At 41.3% G+C, this 15344-nt stretch overlaps 2 protein-coding genes across 11 annotated transcripts in view; both read left to right on the top strand.

The window, feature by feature from the left end:
- zmiz1a (zinc finger, MIZ-type containing 1a) overlaps positions 1-9957 on the top strand; it is a 102105-nt gene extending 92148 nt beyond the window's left edge. For 7 of the 10 annotated variants that reach the window (XM_032541857.1, XM_032541854.1, XM_032541856.1 and 4 more), the window contains 18 exons: positions 891-1026; positions 2447-2561; positions 2703-2923; positions 3024-3225; positions 3398-3679; positions 4881-5162; positions 5284-5349; positions 5450-5615; positions 5741-5882; positions 6166-6376; positions 6549-6654; positions 6820-6980; positions 7089-7156; positions 7250-7318; positions 7414-7685; positions 8009-8190; positions 8665-8943; positions 9197-9957. In XM_032541857.1, the coding sequence (XP_032397748.1) occupies positions 891-1026; positions 2447-2561; positions 2703-2923; positions 3024-3225; positions 3398-3679; positions 4881-5162; positions 5284-5349; positions 5450-5615; positions 5741-5882; positions 6166-6376; positions 6549-6654; positions 6820-6980; positions 7089-7156; positions 7250-7318; positions 7414-7685; positions 8009-8190; positions 8665-8943; positions 9197-9304 (3068 nt within the window). In that variant the 3' untranslated portion in view covers positions 9305-9957. The remainder of the gene's footprint in view (positions 1-890; positions 1027-2446; positions 2562-2702; positions 2924-3023; positions 3226-3397; positions 3680-4880; positions 5163-5283; positions 5350-5449; positions 5616-5740; positions 5883-6165; positions 6377-6548; positions 6655-6819; positions 6981-7088; positions 7157-7249; positions 7319-7413; positions 7686-8008; positions 8191-8664; positions 8944-9196) is intronic. The other 3 variants (XM_032541859.1, XM_032541858.1, XM_032541860.1) reach the window with 2 other exon arrangements.
- Positions 9958-14427: 4470 nt separating this feature from the next.
- ppifa (peptidylprolyl isomerase Fa) overlaps positions 14428-15344 on the top strand; it is a 2134-nt gene continuing 1217 nt past the window's right edge. Inside the window, exons 1-4 of the mRNA XM_032541868.1 lie at positions 14428-14694; positions 14836-14866; positions 14995-15083; positions 15159-15255. Of these exons, the coding sequence (XP_032397759.1) occupies positions 14551-14694; positions 14836-14866; positions 14995-15083; positions 15159-15255 (361 nt within the window). The 5' untranslated portion in view covers positions 14428-14550. The remainder of the gene's footprint in view (positions 14695-14835; positions 14867-14994; positions 15084-15158; positions 15256-15344) is intronic.

Raw genomic sequence — 15344 nt, 5'->3', positions numbered from 1 at the left:
AAGCACTTCCAGAAAGCTTGTGTCTCTGGGTCTACAAGCTAAAAATAGCATCTTTATTTCTTCTCTTGTTTGTTTGTTTGAGACAAGTTTCTACAATCAAGAGGCAGTGTGTTTAAAGAAACCAAGCGACTGATCGATTCAAGAAAGACACATTGATTGGCATTGGGGAATAAAATAAAATAGAATTGGCATATCATTGGCACAATAACAAGAAGAAAAATCTTTGTCTTCATAAAGATGATGACAATGCTGCATGGTTTGATAAGTCCTCAGATATATGAGAGGACATGGAAAGTGTGTTGAAGAACGGAGGAGAGAGAAGAAAGCCCAGTTCCTTACTTCCTACATAGATGTATATCTGCAACCCCAATCACTCCGTCTCTGTCAGCCTCTCATGCTCCAATTCAGCCTCTCCCTTTCTGTGGCAGAAAAACTGGGAGGTCCTTTGTGCTGTGGAGAGATTTCAGTTTATATTACACTGCAGGTAGAGATGATGTGATGTAACTGTTGTGAAATCCACACAGGCAACTAATCATCGTAGGTTTATTGAGTTAGGCTGCCCCCTGGAGGCTTTAGGAATAATGTCAGGCTGGATAGCTATGGATGCTCTGGACACGAACATACGATTCACTACACTGCTGAGAGACCTGACAGGGTAAATCTTTTCAATTGAGGTTGACATTTAAAACTGTAAATATTAAAACATGAAACTCCAGTTGTTTTGTATCTGTCATTCACACAGAACCTTAAACATTCACTCAACGCCACATGAATACACAGTACAGACCCATGTTCATGCAGGCAAGTGTGGTGTTTGTGTGTGTGTGTGTGTGTGCTGAGTGGAGACTAACGCATGTGCATATGTGTGTGTCTGTCTGTTTCCTTTGCAGCCCTGCTGTCGTCGTGGTGCGAGGAGCTGGGTCGTCTCCTCCTGCTGCGTCACCAGAAGAGCAGGCAGAACGAACCACAGGGAAAAGTCCCCATGCAGCCCAGCATGAACAGCATGAAGCCCGGCCTCACACACAGGTCAGTGGGGAGTCTGCGCTACATCTTCTGTCAGATGAACAAAGACTGTGCTTATCTGACAGTAAACCCTGATTCTCTATTCAGTTCAAGGTTACTGTTTTTCCATCTTACCAATGCAATGAAGCTTTTACCTGGGGTCGTAGTGTATTTCAAAAAAGACTAATATCAAGGGCAAAAAACTCTATGGCATAAAATCAGAGAAGACAGCTGTGAATTGGCAGATATGAGTCACTTGCTTTTGAATAAATTAGATAAATACTGCTGTTTCTACCCATTTGCTTCTAGTTATTTCCCATTGAATGTGGTACACATCAGATACATCCCATACTTTTAATTACATTTTTATGATTCAATTTTTTTTTTTTGGGATTCAATTTATATTGCACCCGTTGATACTTAAACTGATGCATGCCTGTCTGTGCCATCTGTCAGATGCCTGTTACTGCAGGCAGTCATCCAAAAGAAGCCAACAGTGCAAATTACAGTGCTACAGACAGCTGACATGTACATTTTATCCTCAGCAACACAAACTTCATGTTTTTTTATTGTGAGGAATAACATTACACAATAGGTGAATACAGAGGTTAACACAACATACAACATACATACAATAACAGTCTCTTAAGACGCAATAGATTTAGGTGGGGATGGTGTGGTCTCTGTATACTTTAAACATGTGCTGTGGGGAAGTTTGTGTGTAGGGAGATGGGAAGATGTTGCAAAAGAAAGAGAAGAGTAAGCTGTGAAGTAATGTTTTTGGAAAACATTGTGTGCTTATGCCTCTCTCTCAAAGAAGAAGAAGAAGAAGAAAGCCGGGAGTTACCCAAGAGTCCTGTTTGCCTCTGCTGAGGATCTTGGGATAATGTTGTGCCTTTATGAGGAAATATTGAACAAGTCGTCCATTCCAAGAGCTAACCTCTGAGCAAAAACAAGCTGCTCTCCAAAAACAGCAATCCCTTCCCAATCCACTGGCTACTTGCCTCTCCCCATGAGGATTTAGCTTATTAACAGACATATAAATATGTCATATTTGTTCTAAATCGGAATGTTAAACATTCCAACTGTATTCTCCCTATCCATATCCGAAGATTTTTCAACAACTCAAAGACATAATTTAATTAAAGTTAGTTTATTTTCTTTTTTACTGCTGTGTGTGTGGGTCCTGGTCCTAATCGGCTCATTTGGAGCTTTTTACTCATCTCATTGTGCAGCCATTAGCAGATATCCTGGCTAAAAACGTGTTTTGAAATTGTACGCCAAACATTTTAAATTGCCTCACATTTTGGCAGGAAGAATTCCCAAATTATTCACATTTGTGGATAGATATGCAACACTGTTGGTTTTCTATTGACTCTTTTCTTGGCCAATTGAAACTTCAAGTGACATCAGGCACATGTTTGTGTTTTGATCTACTTTCCAGTGATGGATCATTTCCCTACGACTCTGTCCCCTGGCAACAAAACTCCAACCAGCCCCCTGGGTCATTGTCTGTGGTTACAACAGTGTGGGGCGTGACCAATACATCACAGAGTCAGGTATGTCCGTGCATGAACAACATCCAGTCTGTTGTTATATAAGTTCGAACACACAATCAATGCTTGACTCAGACGGTTTGTCTACTTTTTTTTCTTTGTTTTGATTACAAACCTAATGGATATTTTATCTGTTAAATCCAGGTGCTGGGTAACCCAATGGTGAATAGCAATAACCCCATGAATCCTGGAGGTAACCCTATGGGATCGGGTCTGTCTGCCAGTGCAGCAGGGCTCAACTCACCCCAGTTCAATGCTCAGCAGCAGCAGTTTCCAAACAAAGGAGGCTCTAACCAACCGTACATGCAGCAGGGCATGTACGGCAGGCCTGGCTACCCTGGAGGTCCTGGGGGATATAGCGGGAGGTAAGAGACTGGATATGACTATCTCTGACATAAAAAATAATCAAGCAATACCATTTACCATAATGAATACAACATGTGCACTGTGTTTTTTTGTTTACAGTTATTCTGGAGGCCCAAACTCTTCTCAAGGAGGTATGGGATTAAACTCCCACACACGTCCTCCTGGTGACTTCACTCAGCCAGCCGCCGCTGCTGCAGCTGCTGCTGTTGCTGCCGCTGCTGCTACGGCAACGGCCACAGCAACGGCCACGGTGGCAGCTCTGCAGGAAACCCAGAATAAAGATATGAACCAGTATGGACAGGTATAGTACAGCACACACGTTAACACGCTAACAGTTGTTTACAGCTGTAATCACCAAATAGGCTGTAATATACAAATATACACAGAAAACTATTATCCAACCACCTGCTGCAGACCGGAGACTACTGGAGATAATCACATTAAACACTGAAAACCTTCTGTTTTGCTTCCAGATGTGTTCTTCGTTCCAAATGGGCCCTGGACAGGCCTTCAATAGCCAGTTCATGAACCAGCCAGGCCCACGAGGCCCCCCTGGAGGTATGAATCCAGCCAGCATGGGATCAGCCATGAACAACCCCAATATGAGTGGGCCTCCCATGGGCATGAACCAGCATCGAACCCCAGGCATGGTGCCTTTTGGAGCTCATGGCCAAAGGATGCCTCAGCAAGGGTATCCCGGAGGACCTCGACAGGGCATGCCCATGCAGGGGATGAAGAGGCCATATCCTGGGGAGGTGAGCTGATGATTTCAACAATCTGGACATTATGGGCTCTATTTTGGGACAGACTCAAAGCCAACACTAGGGCAAACACATTTCACAAGTTCGGATGTTTCTTGGCACAATTAAAACAGGACAAAAATCTCTAAACCATATTTAGCATTTGGTACGATATGAGTTATATTATATGGGGACTTGTATTTTTCAAATGGATAAATAAAAGAAAAATACATTTTTTTTTAAAATAATTGTCTTATTAATTGTAATGTTTTAAAGACATAAATATGCAAAGGATGAGAAGAAAAACAGAGTTTAAATGTTTCATTAATTAGCCTGTATTAAATACAGTAACTAACAAGCTGCACCAACATACTTAGTTGCCTGTTCATTCTACCATTGACAGCCCACTGTATTTGAGGTGTATTTTTTTAATTGGAACTGCATTTTATGTGGTTTATGTTGAGCTCTCCCTACAGTTCACCTGTCGCTGCTATTAAAGGGTATAAGAGGAGCTCATGTGATTGGTCATTACTGGAGCTCCACCTGCTGATTCTATATTTATCCCACTTATCATGTATTCAGCCTCTGTTCCACATTGTGTGGCGCTGTGGCTGGTTTGCGCATGGTTTGCACTAGGGATTTAACAATTACCGGTGTAATGGTAAACCACAATAAAAATGTTGACAATAAAAATTACTGTTTTCATTTAAAATATCATTATTATTACAGTGGATTACCACGGTGTAGAAACTGTTTCTTTAATTGTTCCCAGCTTTATCTTAGTCTTCTGAAGTTGTCCCGCAGGCGCACTGTGTAGCCTACAACGTGTTTTTGTTGAAGTTGGAATCATTGCGGAAGAAGGAGATGACAGCACTCAGGATATCTATCCACCCTCTAAGAGGGCTAAGCCTGAAAAATGGGCATATTTTGGTTATTATAAGAATGGCGAAGGATAGCTGATTGAAGATAGTTATCCTGTGTGCAGAATGTGCAGGAAAAAAGTTCCTGCTAATGGCATTGAGCACACTTTTAAAAATACCAAAAACGTGATAATTTTATATAACCGTGAGGTTAAATTTTCTTACTGTTACATCCTTAGATGGCACCAACCCATTTGTGTTTGTGCCAGGATATTTTGCTTGCATTTTGCATTTGTGCACTATGAATACCCTAAAACATCTGTCTGATGTATTTTCCTTTAACTTTCTTTGTCCAGGCAAGTTACGGGGGTCAACAGTATGGGCCAAATAATCAGTTCCCACCACATCAGGGGCAGTATCCCACATCAAACACCTCCAGGCCGCTGCCATCTCCTAACTACCCCGGCCAGAGGATGCCAGGGCAGCAGGGCCAAGGACAGTACCCACCTGGCATGCCCATGAGCCAGTACTACAAGGTCTGTTACGACACACCATTCATCATCTATCCATTTTCTACAACAACTTACTCCTACTCAGGGTCAGAAGGGGGCTGGAGCCCAGCATGCACTGTGCAAAAGGCAGGGACAAACAGATCACTTGTCATATTGATAGCACATATTTTTAAACTAACTAAGTCGTGTATTCCTAGTGTAATAAGGAAAAATATCACCTTATTATTGTTCTTTGTTTCCTCTACAGCAAGAGCCCTTCAATGGTCAGAGCACCAACTTCTCTGGCGGATACTCTTACGGCCAAGGCAATGGGGTAGGTTTCAGAAAGACCATTGTGCCAAATCTGACCCAATCATATATGTGAGATTAGTTACACAGATGTTTTTATTACTGCACTTTCCTGCCTTTGACAGCCCTCAAGGCCCGTTAACTACCCCCACTCCCCGGTCCCTGGAAACCCCACACCCCCTATGACCCCAGGAAGTAGTATTCCTCCATACCTGTCGCCAAACCAGGATGTGAAGCCCCCATTTCCACCCGACATGAAACCAAATATGACAGCACTTCCGCCCCCTCCAAGTGAGTACTGAAGCAGTTCTGAAACAAGTGGTTGCTTTTATCCTTGTGCTATTTTATTTGGTCTGGCGTCATTGTGTGACTTGGGTTGAAAAGTTAACCCCCCCTGTTTTTTTCTCCTCTTCCAGCTAACCCCAATGAGGAGCTGCGGCTGACGTTCCCAGTCAGGGATGGAGTGGTGCTGGAGCCATTCCGCTTGGAGCACAACCTGGCTGTCAGTAACCACGTCTTCCACCTTCGACCCTCCGTCCACCAGACCCTCATGTGGAGGTAGGAACATCGCACAAGCCTATGGAGAGAGACCCACTCTGACTGGATATTAGGGATGTTTTTTTATGGCATCATTTTATGTAAACCATTAAAAATCCATATAAAATCACACATCTTTAATGTCAGAATTCACAATACACAACCCTGACACATACTATAACTTACTCTATTACAGTGAAAGCTTGTTTTAAGCTCAATAATGCTCACAGACACACAGAGTCTGTTCTTGTCCTTTGTTTTTCTAAATATTGTCGCTGATTCTCTGGTCCTATTACTGCTATAGGTCTGATCTGGAGCTCCAGTTTAAGTGCTACCACCATGAAGACAGGCAGATGAACACCAACTGGCCCGCCTCCGTCCAGGTCAGCGTCAACGCCACGCCGCTCACCATCGAGAGGGGAGACAACAAAACCTCCCACAAACCCCTGCACCTGAAGCATGTTTGCCAACCTGGTAGAAACACCATCCAGATTACAGTCACCGCCTGCTGTTGTGTGAGTACACATTATCAGGACAATGTATAACTGCTACCAATACTTTAATAGAAATTGTTTTCTTTCATTCAAAAGAAAGATCAGCTGGCATGATTTTTACACAGATGATTTAACTTAGTATATGTGTTGTGCTGAACAGACTTTCATTTTATGTTCTTGTGTTGCTTTGCAGTCCCACCTGTTTGTGCTGCAGCTGGTCCACAGGCCATCTGTGCGATCCGTCCTACAGGGGCTCCTGAAGAAAAGACTCCTTCCTGCAGAACACTGCATCACCAAGGGTACGGCTCATTTTGTCTCTTAGTGTAGCTCATATGCCTAAGTGCATCTTAATTACACAAGCTTGCACCTGTTTCTCTTTATGGTGTGCTTTAAATAGGTTTTCAAGTACACCTGGAACTGTTTACAAAGTAATACCTTCCATCTAAAATGATTTCTATTTTCAGTTAAGAGGAACTTCAGCAGTGTTGCAGCCTCGGCAGGCAGCACTACTCTTAACGGGGAGGACGGTGTAGAGCAGACAGCCATTAAAGTGTCTCTGAAATGTCCCATAACCTTCAGACGCATCCAACTACCTGCACGAGGGCATGACTGCAAACATGTCCAGGTTTGTTCAGATTTTAGGAGGCGTCAAGAGTTTAATGTAAAGTTTTGTCCCATGTCGCTCTGAATTAGAGAAGATTATTCTGATGAGCATTTGTGATGTTCTCCACAGTGCTTTGATCTGGAGTCCTACTTGCAGCTCAACTGTGAGAGGGGGACATGGAGGTGTCCTGTGTGCAAGTAAGTGAAATGCTGTTCTTTGAAGTAAAGGATGAGATTAGTCACAAGGACTGCCTCTAATGGATTATATCTAATGTTTTTTACTCCTTTCAGTAAAACCGCATTATTAGAAGGTCTGGAGGTGGACCAGTACATGTGGGGAATCCTCAATGCCATCCAAAAGTATGTTTCTTCTCTTTCTTCTGCTAAGTCCATCCCTAACTTTGAATCCATTGTTTCAGAATTAAACAAGCACTTTCTATTTTTTTCTCAAATAGTTCAGAGTTTGAGGAGGTCACTATAGACCCTACATGTAGCTGGCGACCTGTTCCCATCAAGTCGGAGCTACACATCAAAGAGGACCCTGATGGACCACTTGCCAAGCGCTTTAAGACCATGAGCCCCAGTCAGATGACCATGCCCAATGTGATGGAGATGATCGCTCAGCTAGGGCCTGGCCCTGGACCTGGCCCTATACTTGGTCCCAGCCCTTACCCCCCACACCCTAGTCAACATCCTGGTGGCAGCGGGGGTGATTACCCTGGAGCAGGTAAAGAAAAGCAGCCAGGATCCGACTGTGTAGATAAATAACAGGATAGTCAGCACATTTGGTAGAAAAGTGAGCTGTTTTTTACTTTACAGCAGGAACTACTGATGTGTCTCCAGTGCATTAAACAAAGAAACAGCCCCAAGGAGAGTTTTGTGCTGAACCTGTTAAATATTGTAAGCTTGTTGCACTGATAAATGTTTCATAGCAGAAAGTGGAACGTGTGTATCCCTTTATGTAACCACTTTTAAAAAGATAACTTTTTTGCAACAGTAAGGATCATCAGACAAGTCAGCAAGGCCAAACATGTTTTTTTGTTCTTCAAGGCAACAGTTACCACAGCCAAGGGAACTTTGACTTCCCTCACGGGAACTCCTCTGGGGGTGGAGTTGGAGGAGGTCCCCCTATGAATGACTTCATCCATGGTCCCCAGCTCTCCCATCCCCCAGATGGTCCTGGTGGTCTCCTCTCCCAGGACAAGCCCCTTAACCACGGCATGAATGATGCAGTAAGTTTATAGCAACAGTATATCACTGTACAATCTAGTTGTCTTAGTTTAGGTTAATGTTTTATGTCTCTTATTTATCTACTGCTAAATTATTTTGCCCTGTAGCATAATTTCGTACCTTAATTTATTGAAGAATATCTCCAGACAATGTGTGCCATACTGAAAAAAGGCTCAGATTTGTTATCTTAACAAGGTGCAGCCTGTGCCTCCGGCCAGCATGTGTGCTCAGTCATGCTCACATGCTCATGTCGCCGTATAATGTTGCAGCTGTACATGTCTGCTGATCACAGCTTACATTTAGAAGGCCTGTTCCATATTATTCACGCTGGAACTCATTTCGCTTTTCCTCCTTTCTTCCCACGCATCCCCTCCCCTTCCCTCCCCCCCCCTCCCCCTTAACACTCTCTCTGTGCTTTTCTCCTTATTTTTCACTCTCCATCTCTCTCGCTTTCTGTCTCCCTCTCGCACCCGCAGATGTCCCATCCCGATCAGTCACATAACTCCATGCAGCACAGCTTGCATGCGTCTCCCCACTCTGGCAGCCAATCAGGGCCACCCTTACATCACAGTGGCCAGTCAGGGCAGCCCTTGCATCACAGTGGCCAACCATCGCAGCCGCCTCGCCAGTCGCACCCTCAGCCTCAGCCGCAGCCTGGGCAGAACAGTCACCACCACAGCGATCTGAACTTTAACCCCTCCTCAGATGTGCAGATGGGTCAGGGAGCCCAGGATATGCCTGAACCCTCCCTGGATGTAAGTGTGCCCACTCTGGGCACCCTAAGCTACCTGTTAACAGCTAACATTGTCTGCTGCAGCTGCTCTCATTTCTTTGCTGTGTGCTCTGTTTGTGTTTGACTTTCAAAGTGCTTTTTTTATGCCTGTTGATGTGTACACTGCCTTCAACAGACACACAGCTTGATTCAAAGTCGTCCAGCGTCAGAAAAATAATTGTGTTCAGGTTATTTAGCCTTGTCACTCATTGTCTCTTTCTGCCTTTTATCCACAGCTGCTTCCAGAGCTGGCCAACCCAGACGAGTTACTATCATACCTGGACCCTCCAGACCTTCCCGCCAACAGCAACGATGACCTTCTCTCTCTCTTCGAGAACAACTAGTCCTTAACCTCCCCTAGAAACCCTCCTCCATTTACAGGAGTCGCGATGTTTTTGACTGTCCGTCCACAGACACCTCACCGACCTCCTACAGATACTTCAAGCCGCTTCCTATGCTCATGCACGCACACACATACACAGTTTATCAAGAGATAATGTGTGGCATAGGAGACGGATGAAAAGAGGCGCCTGTTTGGGAACTCCAAGGGAGAATGCAGGATCGCAACTTATACCCACACTCCCTTTTTTCCTTGTGTAAAGATTCCATGCACCAGTTCCTCCGCCTCTGACTCGAAACACACCATTTACAGCCATGTTGGCGGGCACTAAAGTGATATTATATATATACATATATGATATTTGTGACTTTTTAAACTGAAATCTGTGCAGCTATAATCATCATGTGTAAACAACACAGAGGAGACAGGAGCCTTTGTGGGCTCTAGGAAAAGTGTTATAGCTTTGTTTTTGTTTTTTTAATTATAATTTTCCTTTTGTGAAAAAAAACAACATTGTCTTGTAAGAGTGTTTTATCCTATTTGAAATGTGTTCTTCCAAAACCTTGGCACATGCCATGCCCCTTGACCCCCAGATTTCTGTGTGTGTGTGTGTGTGTGTGTGTGTGTGTGTGTGTGTGTGTGTGTGTGTGCGTGTGTGTGTGTGCGCGTCCGTGCGTCCGTGGGTGCGTGGAGAGCACTGAAAGGACGAGCTAAAATGTCCTTGAGTGTCAACAGAGGAAATGAGCGCACATTGTGCAATGTAGTGTGTTGGTGTGTGTTAGTGTGTGTCGGTGTGTATGTTTACTTGTGCTCTTCTGTTTGCCTGTGAGCGTATGTGAAAGACAGCGGGGAGAGAATGTTTGAGAAAGAGGAGGGAAGAAAAATATTGAATGAAAGACAGATAAAACAATCCACTTTAAGAGCTGTCTCACTACTTTTTCTCCACCCAGTTTGCAGTCTTTCTTGTGTATTTATTTTAATGTTTTGCTCTTCCTTATCAAATTCAGCACCATTTTGTTCACAAGTGCATGTGTGCCAATAGCTCCAGTTGTCTTTGTCCAGCCTAAACGTGCTTGATCAAATACTTTTCTCTCTTGTCTTTATATTTATTATTTTATTTCATCTTTTTTTTTTTAAATTGTCCTCCTTTTTTACGTGATTTATCTTTGTCCCACATTGAAATTAATCAGATGCACATCCCCAAAGTTGTCCCATGTTTTTTGTAAGGGGTTGGGCCTGGCTATAATGTTGGATTTCAACATCCTACCGAAATCTACAGAAGTTTTTAAATCACCGTGTTTTCTGGAAACGTCTATGTGATTGTTCTCATCTTTCCTTTTATGTTTTGTTACTGTTGAACTGCATCTTTTTGTGAAAAAAACATCCTGCATGATCCAACAGTTTTTCCAGAGCTGTTGTATATACCCTTTGTGAATACTTTGTGACTGTACAGTACTGTACCTATCTATTACTGGCAACTACATGGTACTGTATGTCTGTCAAGGACTATACACACTCACTCACACAAACACACAGAATCCCTTATAGCCAGTCCAATATTGTAATTGATCCAAATGCAATCTCACTGGCCTTGTGATGAATACCTCTGTGTTGTTTTCCATTACCCAATGCATTGTATATATACACATATATATACACAATGCATCAGTGAAAAGAAAAATATTTAAATTGCTCAGCAGTCAGGTTGTAAGAGTTGTTTTAATTTTTATGTGTAAGAAATTGGTCAGTTTTAAATTAGTTTAAAATATTTCCAAATTTCTCCAAAAAGGATTTGTTAAACATCAGTGGAAAAAGTGACCTTGTCCTTCTTATTTAAAGTGAGAATGTGCAAAATGTCCTCTGGATTGTTTTGAGGGCTGATTACGAGCTTTTGATAACTATACCTAGCAAAAATGTTGGAATTGTGTATTTTCATCACATTTGATATTGTTTCAAGTTTTAAGTTATTATTTTTGTCCAGTGTGTTTAAGAATAATTTGGTTCACAAACTAGTATGCAGTACAGTCAATTAATTTAAAATATACTGTATGTTGTTGCATAATGTTCCCCCATTTAAGATTTGTAATCCGTTTGAAGAACCAAATATGGCTTTACTGATCTTCGAAGTTGATCAAATCACCTGCATATAACACACTTGAAGGATCAGATGTTGTATGTGTTTGTTTATATGTTTGTTAAAGACAATGCACTGCCGCATTGGGATGTTTTCTTTCCCTACACAGTGTGTAACTGTAACTGCAACCTTTCACAAAACCATGTCTAGTAATTTGAGCGACACAAATTGTACTGTCTGATGGCAGACATTGGAAATTAAGTTGAGGATTTAAAAGAGAATGCAATTAATATTGTAAAATGGGATTTGGGGGAGACCCCCTCCTATTTGCATACAAGGGGAAGTTGGGGGTGGGGTTGGGGATGTGAGGGATATATGTATATAATGTAAATGACAAATAGAGACACGTTAACAGAAATGTATTCATTTTCTCCAGGGGGAGTGTGTATAGTGTATTTAGAATTTGTAAAGCTTGCATCCTCCTGTCAGACATTGAATTGGCTAAATGAGTCTGTGTTTGATTGCGTCTGTGCAGACCTCTCTAACCACGCCTGTTCATTTATGGAAGATACTTTATGTACCCCTCCACGTGGGGTTTCCAAGAAAAAAGAAATTTTTCCTTTGTGTAATATTAAACTTCTGTGTATTTCTCTATTACCTGTGTACTTTATAAAGGTGCTACAAAATTATTAAATCCTTTTGAGGTATAATTGGGACTTGGACACATTGAGCTTTGAGTGGCTCTTGTTTCCAAATTTACAGTTTGTAATAATCTTTGTCAAATTTATTATTTTTACGCAATTTGGCAAAATATGCTATAAAGGTACAATCTGAAGTGATTGGTACAACAGGTGGCAGTTGTCTCTTTGGTTTTGTACATTCGATGTACAATCATTTCATATTCTAAACTGGTCAGAAAACATTGTGATTTTTAGTCTTGCAAATCTGTATGTAGTTAGATGACGTGACATCCTAATATTTATCTAATAAATATGTATTCAGATGAAACAATTAATGGCCTTTTGCGTCTTTTGACATATAAATTGCAATCAGCATATGTTAAACCATTACATAGTCCACAAAAAAATAAAAAAAGATTGTGATTTTGCGCAACACAATCCATAGAATACCTTTTGTACTAAATTATATATACATAAGATTTGCAATTACAGTAATTTAAAAATCATTATATGTTAATAGGTTTTTTTCCAGACTGGAATAGCACAGAATGACCAAGAGGCCATTTTTACTGAGGAAATTATGACATGTCACAGTAGGAAAAACCCAGGTGTAAAGGATCAAATTAATTATGGCTGCTTGTGCATGCTGGCATCGTTAATTACTCATTAGAAACACCTGTGCAGTGTTCCTACTATAACAGGTCAAAATCTCTGCATGTGAAAAGGTCTATTTCATCACTTTAATAATTAGTTAATTCATAATCTATTAGTTAAAACTGCAGAAAAATGCAGGAAAGCAACACATTAAACTATGGCCTGACATAAATACTGAGAGAAAGTAGATTGATTAAATTACTTTAGCAAATAATCTGCATTTTTTTCAGCTAACTAGTGAGTCACAGATTGGAGCTTTAAATAGCTGCTGTGGGCAGTTATGTGATAGATCGACATAGCTTTAAGTGTTCCAGACAAACAAAATATAAGCTTATGTACCCTTATTTTATGGCTGAATCAGATTAATGTATGTGAGATCACAATACTGTCACTAATGTTGTTGATGATAAACCTTTGCAACACCTGATGGTGATCAATAAGTAGGAGCATCAACTGCAAATATCTACATTTATGTTATCATTATACACTTGTTTGTGATTTAGAGATATTTAAAAGAGTCATGCCTTTGCAGTTTTAAAGGCATAACCGTTCTTAAAACAAAATGTGTTTTTGGGAAAGCAACATCAAAGTGAAATTGGACATTGTAAATATTATGAACCAATTTATAATTCTCATCGTATTAGATAGCTTAACAACTTTACAGGGGAATAATTCAGTTGAAAAAACTTCAGACAAACCATCACCAACCCTGTACCTGAACAGATAAGAATGCAGGAAGGTTTAGCACAGTCCCCTTGGGCAAATGAGTATTCAAATGGCATATGTCATCACAGTGAGAAGTTTACAGCAGGGAAACAGCAATGCAATCAAATGCAAAATTGATATTGGGATGGGAAAAGTTCCTTTTCTTGGTACCCACTCCTTCTAATGTAAATATGACTTACGGAGACGAGCATTCGCAAATGTTATCAGCATTTGCAAATACACCATAGACTGTATATTAATATTACAAAATTAACAATATTAACAGTCTATGATATACACCTGATTAAGTATGCCATATCCATCATCATTATATTTTTTATTGTGGAAATATGTAAGCCAGAGGTTTTCAAAGTGGACTCCAAAGAAGATAACATACAGTATAATAGCCCAAACTTGTGGGATTTGGTTAAGTTCAGAGATACAGGAGTTTGAAGGAATTTAGCGGATTTTCCTACTTTCCCAGAGTCCGAAACCAATATGTACCTTAGGATGGACCTTTGTATGTATTTTCTGTAGTCTGAAGCTATGTCAAACAGCAATATTAGGCTATCTTGGCTCAATTGTTAAATGTCCATGGGATCAAATTGCATGATCATAATTCCACAGGCATCCAGGAATTGAGCTCCCTTTTCCAAGCTTATCTGAGGCCCACAGCTTTGAATACCCCTGGTGTAAACAATTTAGCACAGGTTAAATATTAATTTTAAGAGTATTTGCAGACAAAATATAAACAAATAAAAACAGAAATATTTGTTCAGCATTGTAGGATTCCTTGCAAAATCCAATTCTTGCATTTTAATTTATCCCTTTTCATAGATTTTACCTTAGATTTAGACCTTAGAAAACAGTTCTCACACAAGGCCCACTTACTTGGTGTTTCAGGATGCTTTCAACCACATATCTTGGCCTTCCTCAGTTGGCAAAACGATGGTTTGGGTGGACCTTGTCCCCCCCACTTGATGTCGCTGTTTGTCCTGTCCATGGACACTCCTAACCATAGAAGTAAAACGGACTTTCTGTGCTCCTGACAGTAGTACAGCACAGTCAGTACGCGTGACATCACATGTCAACACCACCACCGCCTGCAGGTCTTCTTCGCTTTTTAGTGGAGCAGCGATGTTACAAGTAAAGAACCGCATGCGATACAGCAGGCCGGGCGTCGCCGCCGCGAAGCTGTTCTCCTCCGTTCCAGCTAAGAACCCCGTCGTGTATTTGGACGTCGAGGCCGATAATGAGCCTCTTGGAAGAATAACAATTGAGGTAGCTAGCTAGCAGCTAGCGTTAGCCTCTCCCGAAGACCAGCAACACGTCTCACAACACACTCAAATATGTACGGATAGGGGCATTTCTCTGTGTAAACATTGCGCCATGAATTTGAATATAATTTGTATTATCTTGCAGTTGAATGCAGATGTAGTGCCAAAGACTGCAGGTATGTTTAACTATATTTCTATAAACCTGCTGAATATCGAGTTGCATGTGTTTAATTCCCCATTAAAATGCTTTAACTCTCCTTGACTTGTTAAGCTAATGTAATAAATAAGACAACTAATTTCTCAGCAAACTTCAGAGCACTGTGCACTGGGGAACTTGGCTTTGGATTCAAGGGATCTGTGTTTCACAGGGTCATACCTGAGTTCATGTGTCAGGTAAGATATCCAGTGAAGATGCCGCTGCACATATTAAGTGTTTGCTATGTTGTCTACTGTGTTTTTCTGTTACAGGGGGGAGATTTCACCCACCACAACGGCACAGGAGGTAAATCGATATATGGGAAGACATTTAAAGATGAAAACTTCAAATTAAAACACACTGGTCCAGGTAGGCTACATTTCCACCATCTTTGAGTACGCAATTACTACTACTTTATCTCTCTCTTCTAGGACAAAACAGACAATCCTTTATCCATC

Source organism: Etheostoma spectabile, chromosome 17 (assembly GCF_008692095.1).
Source record: "Etheostoma spectabile isolate EspeVRDwgs_2016 chromosome 17, UIUC_Espe_1.0, whole genome shotgun sequence".
NCBI lineage: Eukaryota > Metazoa > Chordata > Actinopteri > Perciformes > Percidae > Etheostoma > Etheostoma spectabile.
This window is presented reverse-complemented; position numbering and strand designations above follow the sequence as displayed.